Raw genomic sequence first — 24,023 nt, forward strand, 5'->3', positions numbered from 1 at the left:
TGTTCTTTCATAAGTTACAAAATGACAGGGAAAATGTTTGCCCATGCACTGGTCAAGGATTCTTTTCAAATTTTGCATGTTTGTTCTCTATTTAGTAAATACATTATGTCTAACATATTACTGATTTTGTTATATGCTGTCGCTTATTTTTTTATAGTTGCACAGTTAGAGATTATGTATAATGCAACGGTCACGCATCTTTTAATTAATCATAAATTCCTGTATATGCATTTTTTTATGTCAGTTATATGAATAATGATATTTTGCTTTGAAAGGTGCTGATGAGAATGCCGTTACGGAAGAAATTAAGTTAAAACTGGAAGAATTACAGGAATCTATGGAAGTGAAAACCAGAGAAGCAAATGAGAACTTGGAGAAATATTGTTCTCTAATTGTTAAATATTATAAACTAGAGGAAGCAAATGAGATGCTAAAAACACAAGTCAATTTGTTGAGTGCTCAGCTGAAACAGCCAACAAGTGATGCTGTCAGCACTCCTTTGCTGAATTTGGATAACTTATTACCAGTGAGCAATCAGTCTGTCAAAGACATGAGGTCAGATGAAGATACTACTAAGCTTTCAAGTAAAAGGCAGAGATATGAAGACAACAGGAAAGATAATGGAGAACCAAGATCCCCTGTGCCAGAGACTTTATCCAAAAAAACCAGGAAGGTTGATATCTGTCAAAATCTGTTTGATCAGGAGAACACAGACGGTAAGCCAGATGGGCTTCCAGAAGTAGTGAAAAAAGGTACTTAAAATGTTTTATAAAGGCAAACATTCTCTGAGAATAGCAGGTAGGGTTTTTTTCTCTTTTGTTTTGCTGTATTAGTTTTACTCTGGGTGAGTAGGTGACTATGCAAACATTTTTGGTGACACTGATGGAAGGTGAAAGTAGTCGATGGGAGATGTGTCAGTTAGTGCCAAGTTAGTGTTTGTGGAGCTGTGGTGTTAGACCAGCGTAATACATTTATGTTGGTTTTCTAATTACCATTCTGCTAAGAGTTAAATGGTCCTGGCAATCACAACTATGTAGTTCCTCACGATGCATGTGTTAGAGGCTAAGCATATGACATGTACAGCAACAACGTTTTGCTGACAGAAGACTTGCTCTAGTAATTTAAAAGCATTATTTGAACCATTCACTGAAACTTACAAGAGAATAGATGTGGGGTGAATCTAATCTTAAAGGCCACAAGATTGGAGTGCTAGAGTACTGTGCTGTGGTGGAGTCGTGTTAGCTTCTTCCATAGCCTCACTGTTCCTTTGGTATTACTCCTCATGAGGTCAAAGAGGCTGTTAATAGCTATGCAGGGTCTGACTGGCAAGTGGCTGGTGGCGAGGGCTGCAGGGGTACTCTGAGGAAGGAGGTTAGGGCTGCCCCATGCTCCAAAGGACAAAACCGTATGCCAAAACGGAACCAGTCAGAAGTGTTTGTCATGTCTCTGTGGAAACGTTGAGTAAGAAGGGGTGGCAAATGCTGAGATGAAGGAAAAACAATGCCGGGGCTGGAGGTACGGGTGTAATGCTGAAGGCAAGTATGACTGACCAGGGCATGGGGCTGAGGGGGGTGGTGGTGGCCTGAGCAGGGGCAGGGGCAGGAGCTGGGGGGTGGCCCAGGGCAGGCTGAGAGGACACGGAGCAGGAGGTATGACCCTAGAGGGACTATAGCCAGTGGGTTCCTCCATGCCTGAGCAACTGAGTTAAAAACAAGGAGCCGGACCTAACCCCCATCTCCTGCACTCCTGTCACCTCAGTGTAGCATGCAGCGAGGCAATTGGAGACCAGAAACTGGGGAGCAAAGGTGTCTGGAGGGAAGCCGAGGTGTTTTCCCCAAGTGTTTGCTTATTTGTGTGCTTTTAGTTCTTTCGATACCAGTAATTGAAAGTGTGTTATGCTTGCCCACTCTATAGTTGGCAATACATTGAATAGATTAAAATTCCCAGAGTTGAAACTGTCTTGCACGCAGTAGTAATATATTACCATCTTCATGGCAGTTCAGTTTTGTTCTACTATGAATGCAAAGAAATTAGGTAGCCTGATATTTCATAGAAGGATTCAGTGTAGTAGAAAGTAACTAAGAAGATTGCACAAATCCGGGCTTGAAAAATACGTTGTACGTTCAACTACCTATTAAGTAACCCTTTATAATAGATGCAATTGTAATCATTAAACGACAAGTCATAGAGATACTGAATTGCCTCAACTTCAGTGATCACTCCCAGAAGTCAGGATTTCTAAGTCTACACATTATTTGCATTCCACTTTCTTACAAGCATTATTATTTTTCTGGAAATACACCTGTCCTGAGGACATATGTGCCAGTTAATGTTGACTTCTAGGCTAAATAGAGAGATGTTGTGATTTAACCCCAGCCAGCCACTAAGCACCACGCGGCTGCTCGTTCACTTCCCCCCCCTCCAATGGGATAGGAGAGAGAAGGGGGGGGGGGGGGTGGAGTAGTAAAACTCTTGGGTTGAGATAAGAACAGTTTAATGGGACAGAAAGGAAGAAAATAGTAATGAAAATAATAATTAGAAAAATAACAATGATAATAATAATAATAAAAGAATTGGAATATGCAAAACAAGTGATGCACAATGCAACTGCTCACCACTTGCTGACCGATGCCCAGCTAGTTCGCAAGCAGTGATCTGCGCCCCCCCACCTGGCCAACTCCCCCCAGTTTATATATTGGGCATGACATCACATAGTATGGAATACCCTATTGTCCAGTTTGGGTCAGCTGTCCTGGCTGTGTCCCCTCCCAACTTCTTGTGCCCCTCCAGCCTTCTTGCTGGCTGGGCATGAGAAGCTGAAGAATCCTTGACTTATTCTAAACACTACTTAGCAACAACTGAAAACATCAGTGTGTTATCAACATTCTTCTCATACTGAATCCAAGACATAACACTATACCAGCTACTACAAAGAAAATTACCTCTATCCCAGCCAAAACTGGAACAAGAAATAATAGGCAATCTCTAACTCTATAGTTCTGTGCAGAGTAAAACATGAAAAATCAAGAATATAATATCGTGTTATTGTGTTCTGATTGAATTCTAGCAAAACCAGTACATGTTTTCAGACTGAAATTATGCTCCAGATAATAATGTAACTGTAAAGAAGATGATGAAACATTTGTTTGAAAAACTTTGCTATAGCATTACTGTTGTAGGTTGTCTGTGGTTTCCAGAGCTTGCATATGAATTTTGGAATACACAACATCTGTTCAGCAATATTTTTGATCCATTTTCTTCAATAGAACAAATTATTTATCTTAATCAGTTATTTTTATCCTCATTTTGGAAAAAAGAGAAGATACATTTAAGAAAGTGTAACTCATTTAGCTTTTTTTAATACAAGCTGTTTATTTTTCAGGGTTTGCTGATATTCCCACTGGAAAGGTTAGCCCTTACATTTTACGTAGAACAACCCTAAATCTAAGAACCAGTCCCCATCTGGCTTCCCGAAGTGAGAAATTGCCTTTGCCTACACAAGATGTACAAAAATGCAGACCAGATAATCTCGGTGAGCGCTCCTGTTCAACAGCTGGTGGCAGCAAACCACAAAAGGTAACTTAAAAAAAAAATCATCTGGGTATTAAAGCCATGGGGAAAACAAACATGTTCACTAAATGTATTCATCTTGCCAAGTATGTTTGCGGACATATCCTCATTCTTTATATTTCTCAGCAATACAGTGAAGATAAGATCGTAAATACTGAATCACTAAAATGTGACAGAAGTCTTGACCATGCTAGCAATCTGCAAATTGTTCCTGTGATGTAATTTGTGATTTCACAGGGAAACCCACTGAGAAACGTCAATTAAACATAGGTATATTTTCAGTTTCTTATAATAGATATTAAAGAGCAGATATTCTTCATACTGTGGTTTCTCAGGTTTCAGAAAAAGTAATCAGCAAAAGAATTAACCACTGGGAGTCTGAGTTGAGGCTTAAATTCTTCTGCTAATAACTTTTCTTGGAATTCCAGATTAGAGATGCTATAAAATAACTACAGATATTTGAGAGGCTATTAAACACGTAAATAAGGATCATTTAGAAGGTAAAGAAACTAGACTTTAATGTTAGTGCTTACCAGATTTTAAGGTTATCAAAACAAATAAATACTACAGAGTTAGGTTTTGAAAGCTGATTTTTATTAAAACAAGTTTGATAACTGAAGTTTACATTAACTTTGCATGTGTTTTCAGTAATACAACACACTGCTGAATGTTTCACAGTACATCAGAATAAGGCGTTCTTTCTAAACTGATGCAAGTGCTTTGCAGATTATAGAAAATTGTTCCAGCTTTAGGACAGAAATAAACCTTTTGTTGCCTGAAATCTCCTCCAAAGTTTTTAACTATGCTATCTCAAGCTGAGCAATAAGAGAATATTTATTATATATTGATATTCTTTACATGAAGGCTACATAGAAATATGCCAGTAGATAAAAATTCTTCCAGTTTGCCAGGTTACACAAAAGCATTCTCTTGGCAATCAGTGGAGTCTGCCACACAGCCAGAAGTAAAGCCGTAAAGCAAGAGTACAACTTTTGTGGTTTGTTGGGGGGTTTTGGCGGGGGGATGGTTTTTGTTTTTTTTTAAATGCAGTTCTTTTGTGTTAGCACAAAGTATGTTGGCAAGATACCAAAAGTAAGTAAAGGCAAGAGCTACATAGTTTAGTGAATGTATCGGTTTTGAGGCCAGAAAACACCATTGGGTAGATGAGTCAGATTAGAGCCATAATTTGTTATGAGCTATAGCAATAGGAAATCTGTATTTTGAAGTGAGAGTGAATCCACTGAATTCGTGTATGTTGTTTCAAGGGTTAATTACCCTACTTGCCAAAAATTGCTGCTGCTTACAGTCATTGCGTGGAGGTCTGTGTTTTATTACTATTTCATTAAGTGATGCTAATAAATTTTATTTACACTCATTTATGTATGTTTTCCTGTAACTTTAGAAACATGTGAAGGGTGTTGCTTGTAAAGAAACTCAGTAGTGCAAAAAAGAAGGGAAGCCTTGGCTGCAGAAAGTTGCGTAGTAATCACGTGCCAGCATGGTATAAGCTTGTTGTAGCTGACCATAGTCAAGGTTACAGAAGATAACAAGTAATCAGTAATAAATTGTTTTTAATTCAACTGGGGAGGCGAATTCCCAGACAGTCCTTCTCTCTGTCTAAGCTTGTATTGTCTAGGTCTAAGGGCAGGCTACTCCTTACTTTCAACTGTAAAATTAAGATTTCAGGGTTGTTTTTTCCCCCAAGTGTAAATGTACAGGAGTCATCAGTTCCAGGAATTTGTGCCCTTCTCTCTTGATTGTTGCTGGATATATGTTTGTTTTATTTCAAGATGATGTACATCTGGGAATTTCTGGAGGAATTGCTCATAATATCATTTCATTGTTTGTTGAAACCACCAAAACGTATTGTTTCATGCTTTATATTAATACAGTAAATGGTGAGTCTTATTTTACAAGTGAAATAAGCCTTGTTTGCTTCTCTTTGACAGGTGCTTATATGTACTTCATTTCAGACACCCGGTTTTAAACTGTTGCAAATTTCTCAAGGTGTTTAAAATGTGCTCTGTCATATTCACATGCAAATGTATTTACTTTCCTATGTGAATTTAATGTAGAATTTAAATTGAGTGCTTTGCACCTCAGTTAAAATGTGAAAGCAGTGGTTTCTGTCCAGATGTCAGCAAAAAAAGTGACAACTATGTTTTATGTTTGCAGAATATGTACAGGAAAAATGAAACAGTACACAATACCTGGTACCTTAGTAAACAGATTAAAAGTACTGTCTCTTCCTGGTTTGGCTTTTTTTCTGCTCCTAGCAAATAGCTTGCCAGCTGTGTAGCAGATAATCCATTTTATACCACACCAAAACGACTGATATCAAGTCTCACTGTATTGTATATTCAAAGTGATAAATGTCTTCAAAATATTTTTTCCATTTTCAATATGTATGTATGTGTTTTTTGCAAATTCCCAATATTTGGTCTTTTGCAGTGAGTCTTTGACCCACTGCAGAAAGTTAATATGGTTTTCCGTTACCAGTAAAATAGGACATTTTTGTTTGTGTTACAGGTAAATGGCGAACAGCAGTCCCAAGCAGTAACGGCTTTTCCACCAATGAAATCTACTTCAAGGTCACCACTTTCCCTGTATAAGCAATCCACAAAAACTGTCTCTGATAATACTAGGGAGAGTGGTATGATGAACAAAGCCAAAAATTCTCTAAATGAACAAGGACTACCTGAGCAAGATGAGCAAAAAGAAAATTGTAAGGTGCAGTAAATCTGTGTGGACTTAATCACAACTCAGAATAACTGACAATCAAAAACCAGTTTGTGAAATAAATATCAGAACTATATGGAGGGCACCATTTTCTCTTTTCCGGTGATTAACGATATATGGGTTCTGCAGAGCTTGTTCCTGAATATTTACTAATACCAATAGTCACTCAAACGTGTGGAATGATAATGAAGGAACAGATATAATTGATCTTCTGTAGAATTTTCTGTAAATAATTCTTCATAAATATGTTCAAAAATTAAACCATGGAAAAAGTGGACTACATGTTGCCATGTAGTTCATTGTTGCCATTTTTTCTGTGTACCAAAGGTTGATTTACAAATGGAAACTAAAGTATCCTAAGTGTCTCTAAAAATTTTAGGTTCCAGGAAAAAATGAGGCAAACACTATTGGATGATTCAAAATGAAGCAGTGACTTCTTTTGTAAGTGCAAAACCAAATATAAAACCAGATATAAGATACATCCAGTACATGGGTCCAGTGCACTGTGTCTCAGTATGCCTTCTTCCATATGGAATAACATTGTGCAAAGGGCGATGAGACCTGATCTGAACAAGCCCAGAGAGGACTGTTTGTTTTCCCTGAAACTAAGCACCTGCCAATCCATCTCTTTGTACTTCTCAGTGTGCACTGGCTTTGACCATAGCTGAAGGTCTTACAACGTTAATCTTCACCTCTGCAAAATGGCCCTTGGCCAGTCAGTTAATCCTCAGCAAGCGGGGGTGGGCACTACATACCTGGCCAGAAGGAACACCATAACAAGAAACTGTGCGTGCTCTTACTGATAATGGCTGTCTGCTGATTCTCTGTAGGTCGCCCTTCACCCTGACAATGCTTGGCCTCAAATGCGTCACTTTATATGAAAGCCATTGCAGACTTGTGCCTGATGTAATGAGAGTGGATGTGTTGGAGAAATGGTCAGGTGTCAAGAAATATCTGCGTAGAATACCCTGAGTTAGCCCCTTTTCATTCAAGAAAAATCCTATTTGAGATCCCAAAAGAAGGTAACTCACCTGGAAATAGCATTTAAGGTTCTGGTATCATCAATATAAGAAAAATAACTCTAGTTCATGACAGTGCACTTGAATTCAGAATGATTCATTACAAATAAGCTCATCACAACAAGCTTGCACTTGTGGATTTAAAATGTCTAATTGGGCTTGCTCAGTTGGGCAGAGCAATTCTGCGCAAAAGGGTGACATCAATTAAATCGGTCATTATCCAACTGAACAGAAATGACTTTCCAATAATTCATATTGCTTATGCTTGCCTACCCAGGCCAGGTATTAGGAAAATCAAGTTCCTGTGCATGAGCAGTAGTGCCCTAAGACTCCAAGTTGCACAGCAGAGAGGTATTTTCACATTATTCTTTTATCAGAAGGATGTTGTTTCTCCTTTCAACAAAAGTGGGTAATAATGTTTTTTACTCCTTGAAACAGATTCCTTATCTTAAAATAAACGACAATACTTTTATTCCAAGTTGAACTTTGAAAGTTTAACAAGTGCTTCTCTAATGATACAAAGGTAAGATTCTACTTGAAGTTTAGTTTTACAAAGCAGAGTGTATTTCTCTATTTACATGTACATATACACCATTATTCTGTCTTGCTTACAGATTTGTCTGTTAGAATGCAGTTTTTGAGAACAAATAATCTACTCATCAGTCTAACTGAAAAACCTTTAAAGAAATTCAGCATTTGTATCAAATAAGTCTAATAGAATATGACAAACCAAAATATTCCATATAGCTCAAACGAACAAAAACTTTGTATACAAGATATTCTTCAGTAACTAGATATACCTATGGTTGGGGTCTGATCAGTAGATCCTGTGGCTTTTTCTTAAATGTCTCTAGTTATTTGTTAACTTAAGTAGTAGGTAATTAAAACAATCTTTTGTGGCACTATGCCTAAAGGCATCTTCCAGGGACACTGGAAGAGGCTCATCTTAAAGGATGCATTTTGATTGCCTCATCTTCTGTCAGTATACCAACAAAGCTGCTCCTAAAAGTTAAATTATTTCAGATAAGGTTTTGTATCTTCAAATTATTTAGGGATCATGTGTGGAACTGTAGCAATTTTTTTAAAAAAATAACTCTCTTGAGTTAGAAGCATGGGTGTGAAAATGTGTTGGTAGCGGACAATAGGAAAAAAATCAAAACAAAACTGGTATGTTTTATTTATCCCAATCATTGTTTTCTATTTTAATCTAATGCCTTGAAAAGTGTCCCACTTGGAGAAGAGTGTGGAAAAAACCATCTATCTTTAGAAAGCTGTCTAATCTTAACCAGACAAATTTAAACTACTATGTTATAACAAAGTAAGTAAATATCATCACTAAAAAAAAGGTTTGAGGCTTTAGTAAGTACATATTTTCCTACTTGGCCATGTTTGTATTTTATGAGCCTTTAGATTTCTTTAAGTGTGAAAAATTTGTGTTTTGAAAGATTACAATGCCTGTTATTTTTCAGTAACTAGTACATATTGTAGTACTAGCTAATCTTAGCTTCTTAGCATATGAGCTAGTATAGGTTAAGATTTTCTAAAGATCTTAAGTTCCTTAGATTAATACCTAAATCACTTGAAAATAGGACTTAATATTCTACATTCCATTGCAAACTGATGAGACTTCAGGTCACACTTCATGTAGACTTCTGAAAGCTGTATCGAAAACTTAATTTCCAACCTATCTGTAAATCAAGCATGCAGTAGGAAGAAAATCAAAAAGCCTTATCAGAATTCCTAGTAAGAGGATTGCATAGGATGTGTTTTGTCAGCGTCAGCTATCCGTAACAAATGAAAGGATGCTTGTATCTGGCCTTCTATTCTGATTGTGTAAGTCCCTGTAAAAATGTCTTTGGTGATCTTAGCATGCTAACCTGATTGTTGCCATAGTGATATGTGTTACATCACAGGAAGATACATTAGCTGGATCTCTTCTTCATTTTTCTGTTTGCCCAAGGTTTACATTGTAATTGGTGTAAAATCTAGTTTACTGCCCTAATTAATTTTGAATGCTCTCTGAAATGCCCCAAGTTATAAGTTAAAAACATGTTGCAGGAATGCTGGCGTCCTTTTGCCATGCACCCTTACGGCTGATGGAAGGGTCTGGCTGGTTTGTGAGGTTCAGCTCTTTCTTCAGGCTTTGGACTATTCTTCTCGTTTTTACCTAGTAACGATAGGAAAACATGAAAGGAGATTTGTTTGGCTGCCGGTCTTTGAGGATTATTATTAAGGGCCAATGTTTGAACTGATCTCTCATATATCAGAATTTAAAATGCTTTCAGGTCAGATCCTGCCCTGACTTCTGGAGCCCACTCAGCTGCAGAGATGATCAGGAGTTCCTCACGCCTTGAGCACAGGAGCAGCAAAGCAGTGGCAGGCCTGAGACAGCCATGCGCTTCCCATGACCTAGTCATGCTCTAAACAACTACCACTGTACAAAATTTTTTAAAATTAATCCTTGGTAAGAGAAATGCCGTTTAGTGAACATGCCTGTGCTACTTTCTCAAGCGTCAGCTTCTGGAAGGTGCTCTGCATTGCATTGCAGTTCCGCTCTTGGCTACAGTGCTGCCATCGCTAATGTTTGTTGGCTCACAGCAGGATCACTTGTAAGAGTCTGCCAGTCCCGTAAGGACTGGTGGGAGGGAAGGATGGAGCTGAAAGGAGAAACACATTCTTGCTATCCAGCTTACTAATTTTGTTGATGTGCCCTACAATTGATGCAAACTAATATACCTTAAATAGAGGAAGCAAAATACCAGGCAGAGCTGTGATGAATCCAAATCTGTCTTGTCTCAGTCATGGGTATTGGACAATCATCCTATAGTGCCCTAAAACCTTGAAGGTGATGACAGAGAAAACTGCAACATGCATCTAATGGGGATTTTCTTTGTACTGTACATTGCAAATGAGTTTCTTTTAGACAGGGAAACATAGCTGAACAATGTAAACACTATACAGTAGGGAAAGTAGTGTCTGTCACTCCATGGCCCAGGTGCCACCTCTGTGGTGAGAACACTTCAAATTTGCCCCAGAACTGGTTTCAGCTGTCTGATTCTTGTTCCTGCTGTTTGAGCTTTCTGCTGTCTAACCCTTAAAATGACTCCACCTTCCTCTGCTTTTGCTACCTTATCCTAAATAGCCACAAATTACAAAAGGCTGCCAGTAATTCCCTGCAGAAAACAGTAATTGAAAACAGCTGTTTGAACTTCTTAAAGATGTTGACAACTGAATACATGGTGGACCACTGTGAAAACAGATTGCAATAGCAGTATTCAAAAGCAATATTGTGGATTTGCTTAAAATATGGACTAATATGTCTGCAGTTCTAGTGACAGGAGACAGGCATATCTTCTCTGTTACATGTATGTGGTGAGCGTATTCTCTGACACACATAGGCACACCCAAGCACTTATTTCAGTGTAGAATTTAGAAACTATATGGAACTTAGAAAAACAGGATGTAGCTATAAAATAGCTAAATCTGCTTAGCTTTTTGCATTGTTATATTTGTCTTCCTGGAAGCTTTTTTAACAGCAGACAAATCATGATCTCTACTGACAATTCAGCTGTTGAAATACTTAGGTGATACTGATGATGGATGGGTGCACAAAAAAATCAACAGCTTTCTGTATTTTGCTTTTCTGCTACTATACTTCATAAATTAAACAGATGAAAGCTTCGTGATAATCTTCTTAGTACTGGATGGTGTTTCAGGGTTCCTTTATTTAGAAGGCCTGCTGAGTACCACATGAAATACAGTGTAAATGCATTTGATATTGTGAAGGAAGATTGCCTTTTTCACAAAGTCTGTGTATCTACATCACATTACTGATTATTTTTTTTTTAGGAGGCAAAACAGGAGTAGGAAATTACTCTGGTTGGGGACTGCTTTGATTTTTTCACTGTAGAGAAAGGGAAATATTCCTTTGTGTTCTTTTGACCCTGTGCTGAAAAATAATCTGTTTTCAGTACTGTTGTTGATATTTAAAGGTATGTGTGGCTTTAGTCATTGTCTGGCACTAACCAATTGAAGATTTTAGTTCTCCTGAGGAGCATGGTTTAGATCCTTTTTAATAAACTTAGATTCAAATCATGGTGGCTAAAAGTAGTAATGGAGATGACTGATACTTCATCCTTTTGGATTTTTTTTCTTGTCAATTTCTTGTGAGCAATTACAGAGGGAAAGACTCTGTTTTGTGATTCCCAGATATCCTACTTGCTTAACTGCTTGTTTAACTTGGTTAGCTGCTCTTTTACCTCTTTTTTTATTTAAGTGTTTGGTGTCTGGCTTCTGATATTATCTTCAGATCAACAAATCTGCTGAGATAGGCTGTTACACGTGGAAGTATTGGTTTATATCAAGGAATCTAAATAAGAATCTCCCACTAACTACACATCCCTTTACATAGTGTTTTTAGTATGAATGCAAAAGGTACCAAATGATTGGTTTGTTCAGGTGTCTTGGTGCCCATTGCTGGCTTCTTTGACACAGCAGCATGCTGCCTGTGTTGTAAGCATCATTTTAATGTGCTAAAATGACATGGAAAAAATGGAAGGTTAGTGAATCAACTGCAGGAAAGAGAATAAAGCCTTGAAAGTTCTGCCAGAGCTTCCAAACTGTAGATAAGTTCATGGATAGAGTTCATACTGTGTTTGGCTACAGCTTAGAACTAAAAGGTGGGAAAACTAAAGTCTTGTCTTTGCTCTAAAGCTGGCACTTAGAAAAAACAGTCAACCTAACCTGTTATAGGACTGATGCTGGAATAGCCACATTCCATACCCCGTGAACGGGTAAAGGGTTGTACTGTGCTCTGAGGAGCTCTAACGAAAGAGAGCAAGCGTTAATGAAGATTTCTTCCCCACTTGTTTCTTATCCTGTATCGTAACCAGCAGAGGAAAGTGTGGGATTTTATAGTCGTTTTAAAGGCAAGTCTCCTGGTTTCAGCCACCACAGTTGCTATTTCTGCATTGCTGCCAAAGGTACATTGTAAAAATGTTGATGGGAAAGTAAGTGATTGCTGGCTTGCTGTAGCAGGCAGGAGGATTCCACAAATTCGCATTGTCCCTGTGGTACACTGGAGATACTTCTATAAATGCAGTAATGTAGCTATGATTATTCTTCTCCTTGCCTCTCAATTAACCAGTACTGCACATCTTGTTCCCTGTCAAATATCTTATTTTGTCAGATGGCAGAAAGCAGTGTTGTTCTCTTTTCAAATTGCTGGTTTGATTTCTGGCAGTACTTGATTGCTTTAAAATGTGCTTTCTGCATCCATTTTCCTCAATACTTAATTAACTGGAGGAAAAGACAGAAATGAGATTTCAGTTAAGTAGGTGTTTCACTTTTGTCCCCACTATCTCATTCATTTATTTTCTCTAGCTCACTCAAGTAGTCTCAGAGACTTTATCTTTCATTTGCAAAAAATTTTGCAGTTCAGATTATCTCTGTTATAACTAAATCCCCCTGGAAAATGCATCCCATGCTGGGAAGAAGCACAGAGGCAAGGCTTCAGAAGAGGTGGTGAAAAACAATCCAATATCAAAACAAAACCGCAGTGAGTGTAGGTAGGCAAAACACAGCCAATCCTTTGAGAAGACTGTTCAACTGGCCATGGCAAAAGGCTGTGTGCCTTAAACTGCCGCAGTAAAAGCACAGGAGTTGAATTAGTCAGGAGTCACAACACATTGCAAGAACATTCTTGTAACTTTGCAGTGGAGAATTTAGTTTTAACACTGCAGATGCAGTTTCAGTCTACGCTAAATAGCAGCCAAAGTTAGAAGCAAGAACTGCTTTACAAGATTGCAGCTATTACAGCACTAGCAATGTTTGAGCAACATCTGGGGTGCACCTGTGCCTATACAGGAATGTCTTTAGGCATCTACAATGTAGGTAACTGCTTGAAAGCACTTGGCTCTCACCTTTATCCCCCTTCCCTTGGTGTGACCTCTTCTGTCATAAGTGCCTGTGGGAAGATAAGAGCCTGAATGCAGTAAGCTACCATGGAGCAGAGCTCCACGAAACATGTTGCATAAGCAGCAAATTTACCTTTTCTTTGTAAGAATAACGTGGAAGACTGCTACTAAATCATAGCCTAGTACTCCATATAGTCTAAGGTTATGAACCATGTGCACAGATTCCTCAGAGGTAAGACACCAGCTTGAAGTTCCAGTATTCACTGGAGCAAAACAGGCTCTTTTTTATGTTTTCCTGCGACCCCATGTGTTTATCTCTTTCAGCCTTACAAAGAGCTAAGACTATTTGAGCTAAATACATCAATGATCCAGTATAATTGTAATGGGAGAAGGGAAAATGGTGATGAAATATGCAGTCCACAGTTTGGATTCCACTTAGTAAGCAGGCAAAAAGTTCACCTATCTTGAAAAATACAGGAGTACATTCTGAATGGCAAATGATTGCAGAATGGACTGAGTGGCTGACCAGTGCAGTTTGACTTGCTCAAGACTGAGAAAATTATTAATATTACAGTAAGAATGAATCGAGTGGAAAATGGATTATGGGTTAATCAATTAGGATTACTAAATCATCCCCACAGAATTTTGCTTTATTAAGAGATGATAATCATGATGGCCTCTCTTAGTTCTGTGGAAAAAGACCTGTGGGTATTCATGACACAAAATGGAGTCTAGAAGCTGCCATGTAGAAAGGGACAAAGGATGGGTGGAGTTAAAAGCTGTTCAGCAGATTCTGAGGAACTTATTGGGAAAATCTTAACTCTAGTTCAATTTGAAGGTCATTACTATGGGCATTCAATTCTAAGCACTTTAACAGAAAAGTAGTTGTTCTTGTTGAAACGCATTAAGGACAATGGATAATCCACTCTCTGTGAGCTAGAAACACATAATGTCCCATCCTTCAAAAGGAATCACTTTTCTAGCTCAGCATACTAGTGTTCAGAAACTATGGAGCAATCCAAACACCTTGTGATAGGGAACCAATGGATTTCTCTGTGCACATGCTTTGTCAAACTGACAGATGAGATTTGTAGTCTTCAATGTCAAGGGATTTCTTTTTCTTTTGAGAAGTTTATAGCCTTGATAGACATTAAGAAATGCCCAAGAACAGTGAAAAGAGCAACTTTAAAACCTCTTTCATGGCTCTAAAGTGATTCTTATAATAATTTCTGCACTAATCTAAAAGTTATTAAAAAAGCTGCTCTTTGTAAATATTATAAGGTAATTTTATATCTTCTGTGTTCTGTTTTGCTGAGCTGACTACTAAAGTGAACCTTCAACAAAAGAGAAAAATCCAGTACAGCAGCCAAGGCTATGGAAGGCTGAGGGCTGTGAGAGCTTGTGGCCAGATCTGCACGGTGCTGAGCCAGCAGATTTGATCCTGTGTTTTAACTATGCAAGTGTTGCCTTTCCTCTCTTTTCCCCTCTAGATCTCATTTTGAAGCTTTCTGACATATAACTAAAGCATGGTCTGGGTTAGGCTTGGCTAAGATAATAAAAGCTGTCAGTTATGCAGGTGTGAAGATTCTATTGTATGCGTGTCCTGTAGTTGTGAGATGAACCATGTTTACGTGATGCTCATCTATTTTGTATTTTCCAATTGTCTCCTGGCTTACATAGGCAGATGCCTGTGTACTTCAAGAAACTGGTATTTACCACTGCATGCACACAGTTGAATGTGCATATGAAATGGGAAGAACTGGAATAACATTTCAGTATACTCAGCTATGCAGTATATACTGCTAGAGCAGGCAGTGAAATGAGTAAGCCCAATTGAAACTTCAGAAGAAATTTAAGAAATTGAAATGAAACTATTTCCACTGGAATTTCTAAAAATATTAGACATGCCACTTTGCCAAAATAGAATATTCCCTATGCAGAAGAGAACTTGTTTCACAGGACATTTCCCCTTCTGCCTGTGATGGGGCCACTGGGTCAGTACTGGTTTGGAAGAAAGTTTCCACATACCAGATCGCTGACACTTTCTGTTGTGAGAAGAATGAACTTGGGTCCTGTGCTCATCTCACAGCAGTCATTTTCACTTTTACTGGTTTACTTTTAAAACTTTCTCATGTGCAGTATCTAATTATGGTACATTACAAAAATCTGTATTTAAATGGTAACGGTGCACAGTGCTGAAAGGGACTGTTGGTAAATTGCTTATTCACTTTGATGATTAAGCCAGTAATTATTGCATTAGCGTCCTAAAGCACACTTGTCTGCTGATATATCTCCTCCTAAGGCAATCCTGTGAGACCAGATGGGCTAAGTAGAAAGGGTATGGCACTTGAAGAAGGGAAGGGCAAAGAACATGTAGAGATACTGCTGGGGATTAAGTGGAGGTTGCTTTCTCCCATGTCTGCGTCGGTGTGACTCAGGATAGTGCTGGGGTGTGGTACATCAAAAAGGATTTTTTTGCCTTAGAAATGTAAAAATAGACCTTTCCACTACTGGCTATGAAAGACCCTATGACACTTCCTGCCAGGTCTTATCACTGAGGCTATACTCACAGTATATCAAAAGTATATATACATACTCAGAGTAATCAAAGCAAATAATTTTATTTGGTTGAGTAAGATGGCCTTTCAGCTTTCACACCACTGTGGCATTCAGCTGCCTATGCTGTTCTATGTTCCTGTCCTGAAATGTTTGGTAACAGTGCTGGATGCCATTTATCAGCTGTCTTCTACCTCCCCCTCACCTGAGGTAAATCTTTTGGTGTCTTTACATGGTATTTTTTTTGAGAATGAATCCTTTATGATCCTCCTAAAAGGAAAGGCATAAACCAAGTGTAAGATATTACTTTGTGTCTTCAGGAGCTTTTGGCTTTATATGATAAAATTCCAGGAAATAAGTTACTTGGAACAGTTTGCTCACTGGAAGACAGACGGGCACTGGATCTCACACCTCTGCAGGTGCTGTGTTAGCTTCCCATCAATTTCCTGAAATGATGCACTTACAGACCTATTTCAGTGGCTATTTCAAGCCCAGGAGTGACATTTTTTCCACTCTCCTGGATTCTAAGAGCTCTTCTTTTACCTGTACCTCTTAGCAAGAACCAGCATTTTATTCTTTTTAAGGAAATATTTTTCATGGAATTGATGGCTTCTTGAATTGTATCTGAGTATGGATCATGTTTTAAGCCTACTATTCTGCAGCTGAAATGTCATCCTTGTACTTCTATAGGTATAAAACTGTGTGATGTTGGATTTGAGCAAGTGGCTAGATAAAGTTTTACAAGCTTTCCTGAGTGGAGACCAATTCATTACTACAGAAAATAGGGAACCTGTTTGCTCTGTGAAAATTTGTTAGAAAAACTCTCCGGTTTCTTAATGAGTGTGCTAGAAAAAAATTATAGTTCTAAAACATAAAAGAATGTTTGAACCTGCAGGGCTAGGTGGGTGAAAAGAACCCTCAGCTGATGGTTTCTAAGCAGTCCAGAGAATGCAATCTGCAGAGGCAGTAAAACAGTGTGAACAGCAGAAATAAATCTTGGTGGGAGGAGTGGTGCATGCTTTCTCCTGGGCACACTATTTGAAACTGCATGTTCTAAAGCAAAGAAAAATTGCTCCTCAGACATGCCTTGATGAACCAGATTGAAAATTGCCTTGGGCTGGAGTCTAGTGCCCTCCATGCCCCTCCATAACTATGCCATGTAGGTACCTAGAGAATAACATCAAACGTGAAGGTGCTAGTCATCTTAAAAGGCTTTTGTCTTCAAGGTGCTGTCCTTCTTTCCTCCATGTATGTCTCCTTTCTTCATTCTCTCCATCCCTGCCATGCAGTTACCATCTTTTTTTTTTTTCTTTTTTTTTTTTTTTCCCCCCTAACAGAATTAGGCAATTAATTGCTTTCTTCCCTTCAGTCACCATGTAACTTCCCATTGGGTGTCTAACCTTCTCTCTGGAAGAGCGATGGTGCTACTTTCTTTTTCAAAGTTGGAGAAGAGGCTACAGGTACTGCAGCTGCGAATTCTCTGGTAAGTGGTGAGGATTGTTTGGCTGTGCTGCATGGCCAAACACGGATGGTGGGTGAGGCAATGCAGTTGGATGGGTTTAAGCATCCTCACAATGCATGGACTGGCAGTAGACCAGAGTGGAGGTTGTTTCAGGGAATGGATCTCAGGCACTGTGCTGGAATAGGTGCCAGCAGGAACTTGGAGAGGGGTGTCGGTTTTGGATAGCAAGTACACAGAAGAGCAGAGCCCAGAGAAGGAAGTACCCAAATAACAGCTGGCAGGCATCCAGCATGGGTTATAAAAAACACTGCAAAGACCTTGACAAATGTTTTCATCTTCTTATTTTGTCTATCTGGTCCAGGAAACAGAAGACAACAGCATAAAAGAAAAATATATTTTTGTATGACAAAAAGTCCACTCACTATGAATTCCTTTCCATCCACTGACCAATTCACTTTTACAAGTCTCAAAGTGATTCAGCTTCCATTACTTCTCTTGTGGGAACTGTGCCTGTTCTAATAAATGTCATTGCCCACAAGCTTCTCCTGGTGTAGGTTATGCTTACAGTTCCATTTAATCTTTCCAAAGAACACTTTTTCTTGTGCATGTTACATCCTTCTAATATATAGAGGCAGTTTTGGTCTTTTTCCTTTCATTGTTGCATGAATAAACATGCAAATATGTGGTTTAAAAAAATCCTTTAAGTCTGTTCTCAGCCAATTAATTTTATTCCCCTTTTCCTTGTTTCTTCAAAGTCTTCAGTCAGTATTTTTGGAAAGGAAAACACCAGGCTTAAGCTCTACTTAGATGCAGAACAATACATTGCTAGATATCAAATATGTTGCAACAGGATATAGTAAAAATTCACTACTGCTTACAAACTCATCCTTCTGGAAGGAATCAAGTACCTTCAGTCTCCTATTAAAGGAATCTCAGCTCTCTCTAAGGTGCTCAGAGCCTTGCAAGAGCTGACCTTACAAATATGCTCAGCATCCTCTAGTCAGATGTAAATTACATATCCTTTCAAACTCAGGTGCCGTTGCTGATTTTTTTTCTTCCCCCCACAAAACTGACTTAAAATTCATTAAGTTCAGCTCGGATTGTTCCTCTTACACTTTTGCCACCTACTGACTGTCACTCAGACCAGCATCTAAACAGATACCAAAACACCATCTCTCTCCTGATCATGGCACTTTTAAAGACAAAATAACATTCTGCACTCTAATTATTTTATAATTCCTTTGACTGTTACTCCTCGCGCAAAGCATATGCGTAACTCCCACATGCCTAGTGTGAAGAAAGTACAATACTAAACGGCAGCATTACGAATTTGCAGAAACAAATAAGTAAAGGTGGCCCATTTAAAAGCCATACTATGCTAGTTCCTCAGAAATGTTCTCCCCTGAATCTGCTGCAGCAATATGAGCTTTAGAATGCAAAGTCCAAACCCCTGACCGTGAATCCTGTGGATCATCAGACTGAATGAAATGCCTTCCTGTATAGAGGCCTTTAAGGTCAGATCTAGAGGAGGACTCAAGCATCAAATCACTCTCAAGGCTAGAATTAGCAGCCTCACTCCCTGCAGGACGTGGGACAAGTGTGGGACGAAAGAGTGCCATGACCCAAGTCCTGTGCGCTGGGCAGGGAACCTCCAACAAGAAGTTGGCAGGCAATGCAAGTGGAAGACTGTGACTAAACTCTTGCACTGTCTGTGGAGCTCACAGTTCTGCTCCAGGCCCTTAGGAATGTGTTTTTCTTTCCTTTTTTTTCTTTAATACAGAGACCGTACAGAAGAAAGAATTTATATTTCACAGTATTGGGAAGGAGGAAAACCTAGTGCCTTTTAAATGAGTGCTGCAACCTCAGCTTATAGTGCTAGTGCCTCCCATTTTGCTCCTACCATTTAACCTACAGCAACTAGTTCAAAGGTCCAGTTGAATCATCTGCTCATGAGGTGTGGTGTTGGATTTGGTTCTCCCTAGTCTCGGGAAGGCATGAGAATCTGCCTACCTCATTTCATGGGCAAATGCTTCAGTAAGTCTGGGATAATAGCAAAGATAACAACACTGCTAATACCATCTTTGTGAATGACTTTTAAAAGGAAAACAGTGTGTTCTTTCCAATTTTTCAAAGAACAGTTATAACTCTCCTGCTCTCAGGAGAGGGCTCTAAGATCTGGATTAAAACAGGCAGAGGTGCTTTTGCTCATCCTAGGTAAGATGCCAGACTTGCAGAGGAGAGAGCCAGGACTGTGGCTGTGTATTTGTGCCTGGCATTTCCTACTGTGGCTCCATAGGCTGCTTCCCTCTCAGCATGTGAGATGTTCAGATAAGCATTTTGAGGTGTATAATTCTCAGCAGGCACCGCATGGGGAGCCTTAATGTTGAACTCAGAGTTTTATATTCTGCTCTGGTGACCGAACTCCTAAAAGGAAGCTATCAAAAAACCATCATCATCTTACTGAAACTACTTGCAGCCTGCAAGTCTCTCATGCTGGTCTACTCCAGAAAACAGCAGTCACAGCAAAAAAGTGCAGCAACAAACATTCTTTGTAAACAGGTTTTATGTAATTAAGCCATTCTGCATGCTAAGTAGATTATCTGTCTTTTAGAAACCTTATTAGAGTAATACACAAAAATGTACAGAAAAATCTCTCTTTACCAGTCCTCCATGGGAAACACCCTTACTGCTGCTCTTGCAGAAGTAGTTTCTCCTCTCCTTGTATTTAAAGTGCATAGCAGTTGATCTGCCATAAATTGTTGCTCAGCATTGATATACAACGTTTCTACTGGCGATGACAGGATATTTAATAATAGACATTTTTTGCTCACCTCATCAAGGTTATGCCTCTTACTTTTAATGTGCAATTAAAATACATCTTTTAATGCCCTTAAAAAAAGAATAAAAGGAACATCAGTGGGGAAAAAAAAAAAAAAGACTCTTCAAAGGCCATGTACTTCCAAATGAAAAATACCACTCAGCCTGTCTTTCCGATCGCTTAAAATACATCCCAGCTTTTCACTTTTGCTCTATCCCCTCTCCCTACCGTACCTGTAAATGGATTTAAAAAATAAAATCTTAAACATTTTAAGGTTGTTGAATATTCTCATTGCAAGTGCATGCAGTTTGGCAGGAACTGTGCCAGGGACAGTCTTTCATGTATATTATTCCTATTTCTTCTTCTACGTTTAATACAAATATGAGTATTGGTGCTCTCCATCGCAACGTAGTAGTCCCCCTCTGTATTTCGATGGAGCCTGTCTCTCTGTTGCTACTGTCAAGTACCATCCCACCACATTAACAGTGAAACTGCTGAGGGTACGGGTGTGCTGGGCAGTACTGCAAGCAGCTTCCTAGATTCATTTATAGCTGTCATTCCTTTGTCCAGGATACCGCATTACTCAAAGAGGACTTTTGAACTGCCTCTAGCCAACAGTTTTTAGACCTCTGAAGGACATTTGCATGGTCTCTTTGTTCTTGGGCCTCCTTTTCAGTAACTTTTAAGGGAAACACTGAAGGCTGAACTTTCATAGCCATACTTTTGTTAACTAGGTGTACTAGGGAAAGAGATGCCTTCAGAAAGTGCTCTCCAGGTTTGGGTTTTTTTTTTTTATGGCTATGACCAACTGCAAGCAAAAGATATGCTCATGGTGATGACCATTGTTAAAAATAAAGACCTAACTACAATCATAACTCAGCTTAATCTAAACTAATGGTTGCGTTTTCAGACAATCATAAAGAATGAAAATATCTGCAATGAGCTGGAGGGCTCAGCAGAGCTGTTTTGGTTGTATACTGTATATTTGAATTGGGAGGGCATTTACGATTTTATCTGTAGAAAAACTGGTCTAAACAAATGGAGATTTTAAAATATGTGTCTATCATAATCCTGCAGCAGGCTAGGTAAGGCCATTACTTGTGTCTTTTCTAGTCTGTCACAAAATCTATTTAGAAATTCAACTTCTGATTTCAAATGAAAGGCCACTATTGATTGTTCACTTTTATTCTGCAGAGAAATTAAGTTCTGTTATTAGACACTACCCAAGAAAATAATGGATGATTTTTCATGTATTTTTAGTAACCTTTATTTTCAAGGGAAGAGTGCACAGCATCTAAACAACCTTCATCTAAAGTTGACAGAGCAGTCCTTTCACCCTACAAGTTTGAGCATGGACACTCTGGTGCCCCACAACATTCTGAGTTGGGCTCAATGTGGAACACGCACATGACCCCTGCTGCCGTTGCATCATACAGGTAAAAGTTTGTGTTCTCTTGTTTGGTTTTCCCTATATATAGAGAAAAAACTTATTTTCTGAAGGATACTAATCCTCCTGTTAATATGGAGGCTGACGCACAGTAGCCTTTTGAGGTTTTATTTTATTTTAATATTATTTTATTTTTAAATGTATGTATGGGCAGGCATGATACTTAGCAAGCTTTTCAATGTGTGGTGAGTCAGTGTTTTTCAAATCTACTACTGTTTCTCCCAGTGTAACCAGTAAATTCACTTCTAATTTGGGCCTTGAAGTTTGTCTGAAAACTGCTATACCTAGAAGGAAGGAGGAGAAATCTTACCTGTAACTGATTGCTCAGAAAACAAACTAACCACTTGTGTTAAAGGCCACTTAAAAAATATATATATTTAAAAAAGCCTGAGGGATTTTGACTGGAATGCTGTATATAGAAAGGGAAATATCTTGGTTTGGTGTCAGACCGAGTTTGATTGTTTTCAGGGAGTTAGCATCTCTCCAACATCAAAGCACAGCACTTGACAGAAACTGAAATCTTAAACACTGGGGTTAAATCCTCTATCAAAGGAGCAGTTTCTCCCATTTAAGATGCAGGCCAGGAAATGGCATAAAAAAGGAGCACACAGTGTTGTCACTTTTAGCAGGCCTACAGACCTGTGGTTTATCACAGCTCTCTAAATATTAGAAATGTGATAGTTTTCTATTAGAAATGGGAGTGCGAGGTGGTATGTGTGTGTGACAGGATGTCACATACAAAACATGAAACCAGAAAAGGATGCTGCAGTTACACACCAGCAGCACTGGGTGCATTTGGCTCTAACCTTTATGTGTGGATCATTAACTTGATGCACATACATCCTAAAGAAAGTAATTATTGCATTTATTTATTTCGCTCTTACGGGAGGGAGGAAGAACTCTAAGTACAAAATCTTGCTATGATGTACTTTGCTAGGGAAGACTCATTGCAGCTCTATAGCTTGCTAGCTCAGGATTGACTGGGAACTGGAATGAGACTGTCATAACAATAATGTCTGTTGCCATACTATATAAGGGAATGAGTTTGAGAACAAGGTCAGAGAATATGATGTTTCCATGTTTCTACTAGAAGTCACTGGGAAATACAAGGCTGGCTGAAAATATTTTCTGTTCAGCTTCTCAGTTTAAATCATGATTCCTATGAAATGCAGTCACAAAAGTATTCATCAAATTAAACTGATTTCAAGTTTCGCTTTAACCTCATTAAAACCACCAATTCTTTACACTGATTGAATAATTGGTCAAAATTTTGTTTCTCGAGGAATAAATAAGAAATGCGAAGCACTTACTTTTTGTGATAACAACTTCTAATCAAAATATCATTTGTAAGATCTTGAAGAAAATGAAGATACTCTTCTTCTCTATACAAACACACAAGCTGTTAGCATCTTTCTTTAACATACACTGGATACAAATGAGGTTTAGAATACCATCCAAAGAGGCAGCAGTTGTAGAGTAATTAAACTAACTCAAATGAAGAATTTTACCAACATATCCAAAAGTGGTGAATCTATTTACTAGTCTGCATTATTTTACTATTCAGGCTTATGCTTTTTTAAATGACTGATTTTCATAGCTCTGTTGGTCAACTCCCTAATTACATTAATCCATTGATTTCATTAATCAAGAATATCTATGCCTTTTGTGAATAACCAGTTAAAAAAATAGTTTCAATGAACAAAGTGTAGATATTATAAGATAAATTATTATTATTATTAACATTGTTTACTTATTTATTATTTACTTACTCTTAACATATTTAGTTTGCCTATAGTAAGAGGGGACTGGGTGGTATGACTCAGAAAATCTCTTCCAACTTTCTGATCCCACACTTCCCAAGCAAGTAGATTAATCCTGTATCCCTAATAGAGTCCCTTCTACTCACTGCATAAAGCCATTGGTAATAGGCTCTTGTGCCATGTTTTCACCTTTCCACTAGATTCCTAGTTTAATATTTTGATATAAAACTTTTAAATAGTTAAAAGGAACAAATGAATTTTTAACTTACTTTTCTTCAAAATGTGATCCTAGAGAAAGTGGCATTTCAGAATTGGGAATCCATAACTCATGGTTCTGTCACAAACAAGTAAAGGAGAAAAGCAGATTATTTTTTTTAATTGTCTTTGTATTAACATTTTATATTTCCATTCAGAGCACCAGGGGGAAATGATCTGATTTCATAACATATCAAAATCACAACAACATCAAACTGAAGTGAGGTGCCAGCTCATATTAAATAAGTGTCTTGAGTGTCAATCACTCATATAAATAAAGAAAAAGTATTATTATTAGGTAGGTTCGTGTTAGCAGAAATGGAAACAAGCTTGTATAACCTGAGAAAAATGATGTAAACACTATACAGGAAATCAAAAGTTCTGACAAAATAGAAAATATTTGCAGACCTTATTAAAATAAGACAGCTTTTTCTTTAAAAGGATGTGCAAAATATGTTTGTATCTTTGAAAGAAGACTTAGA

At 38.3% G+C, this 24,023-nt stretch overlaps 1 protein-coding gene across 1 annotated transcript in view; it reads left to right on the forward strand.

Moving 5' to 3' along the window:
• The window catches only part of CENPF (centromere protein F), a 49,361-nt gene extending 42,881 nt beyond the window's left edge, over positions 1-6,480 (forward strand). The window contains exons 18-20 of the mRNA XM_049833604.1: positions 276-752; positions 3,383-3,576; positions 6,100-6,480. Coding sequence (XP_049689561.1) covers positions 276-752; positions 3,383-3,576; positions 6,100-6,309 — 881 coding nt within the window. The 3' untranslated portion in view covers positions 6,310-6,480. The remainder of the gene's footprint in view (positions 1-275; positions 753-3,382; positions 3,577-6,099) is intronic.
• The last annotated feature ends 17,543 nt before the right edge of the window (positions 6,481-24,023 follow it).

The sequence above is a fragment of the Accipiter gentilis genome, chromosome 30 (genome assembly GCF_929443795.1).
Source record: "Accipiter gentilis chromosome 30, bAccGen1.1, whole genome shotgun sequence".
Taxonomy (NCBI): domain Eukaryota; kingdom Metazoa; phylum Chordata; class Aves; order Accipitriformes; family Accipitridae; genus Astur; species Astur gentilis.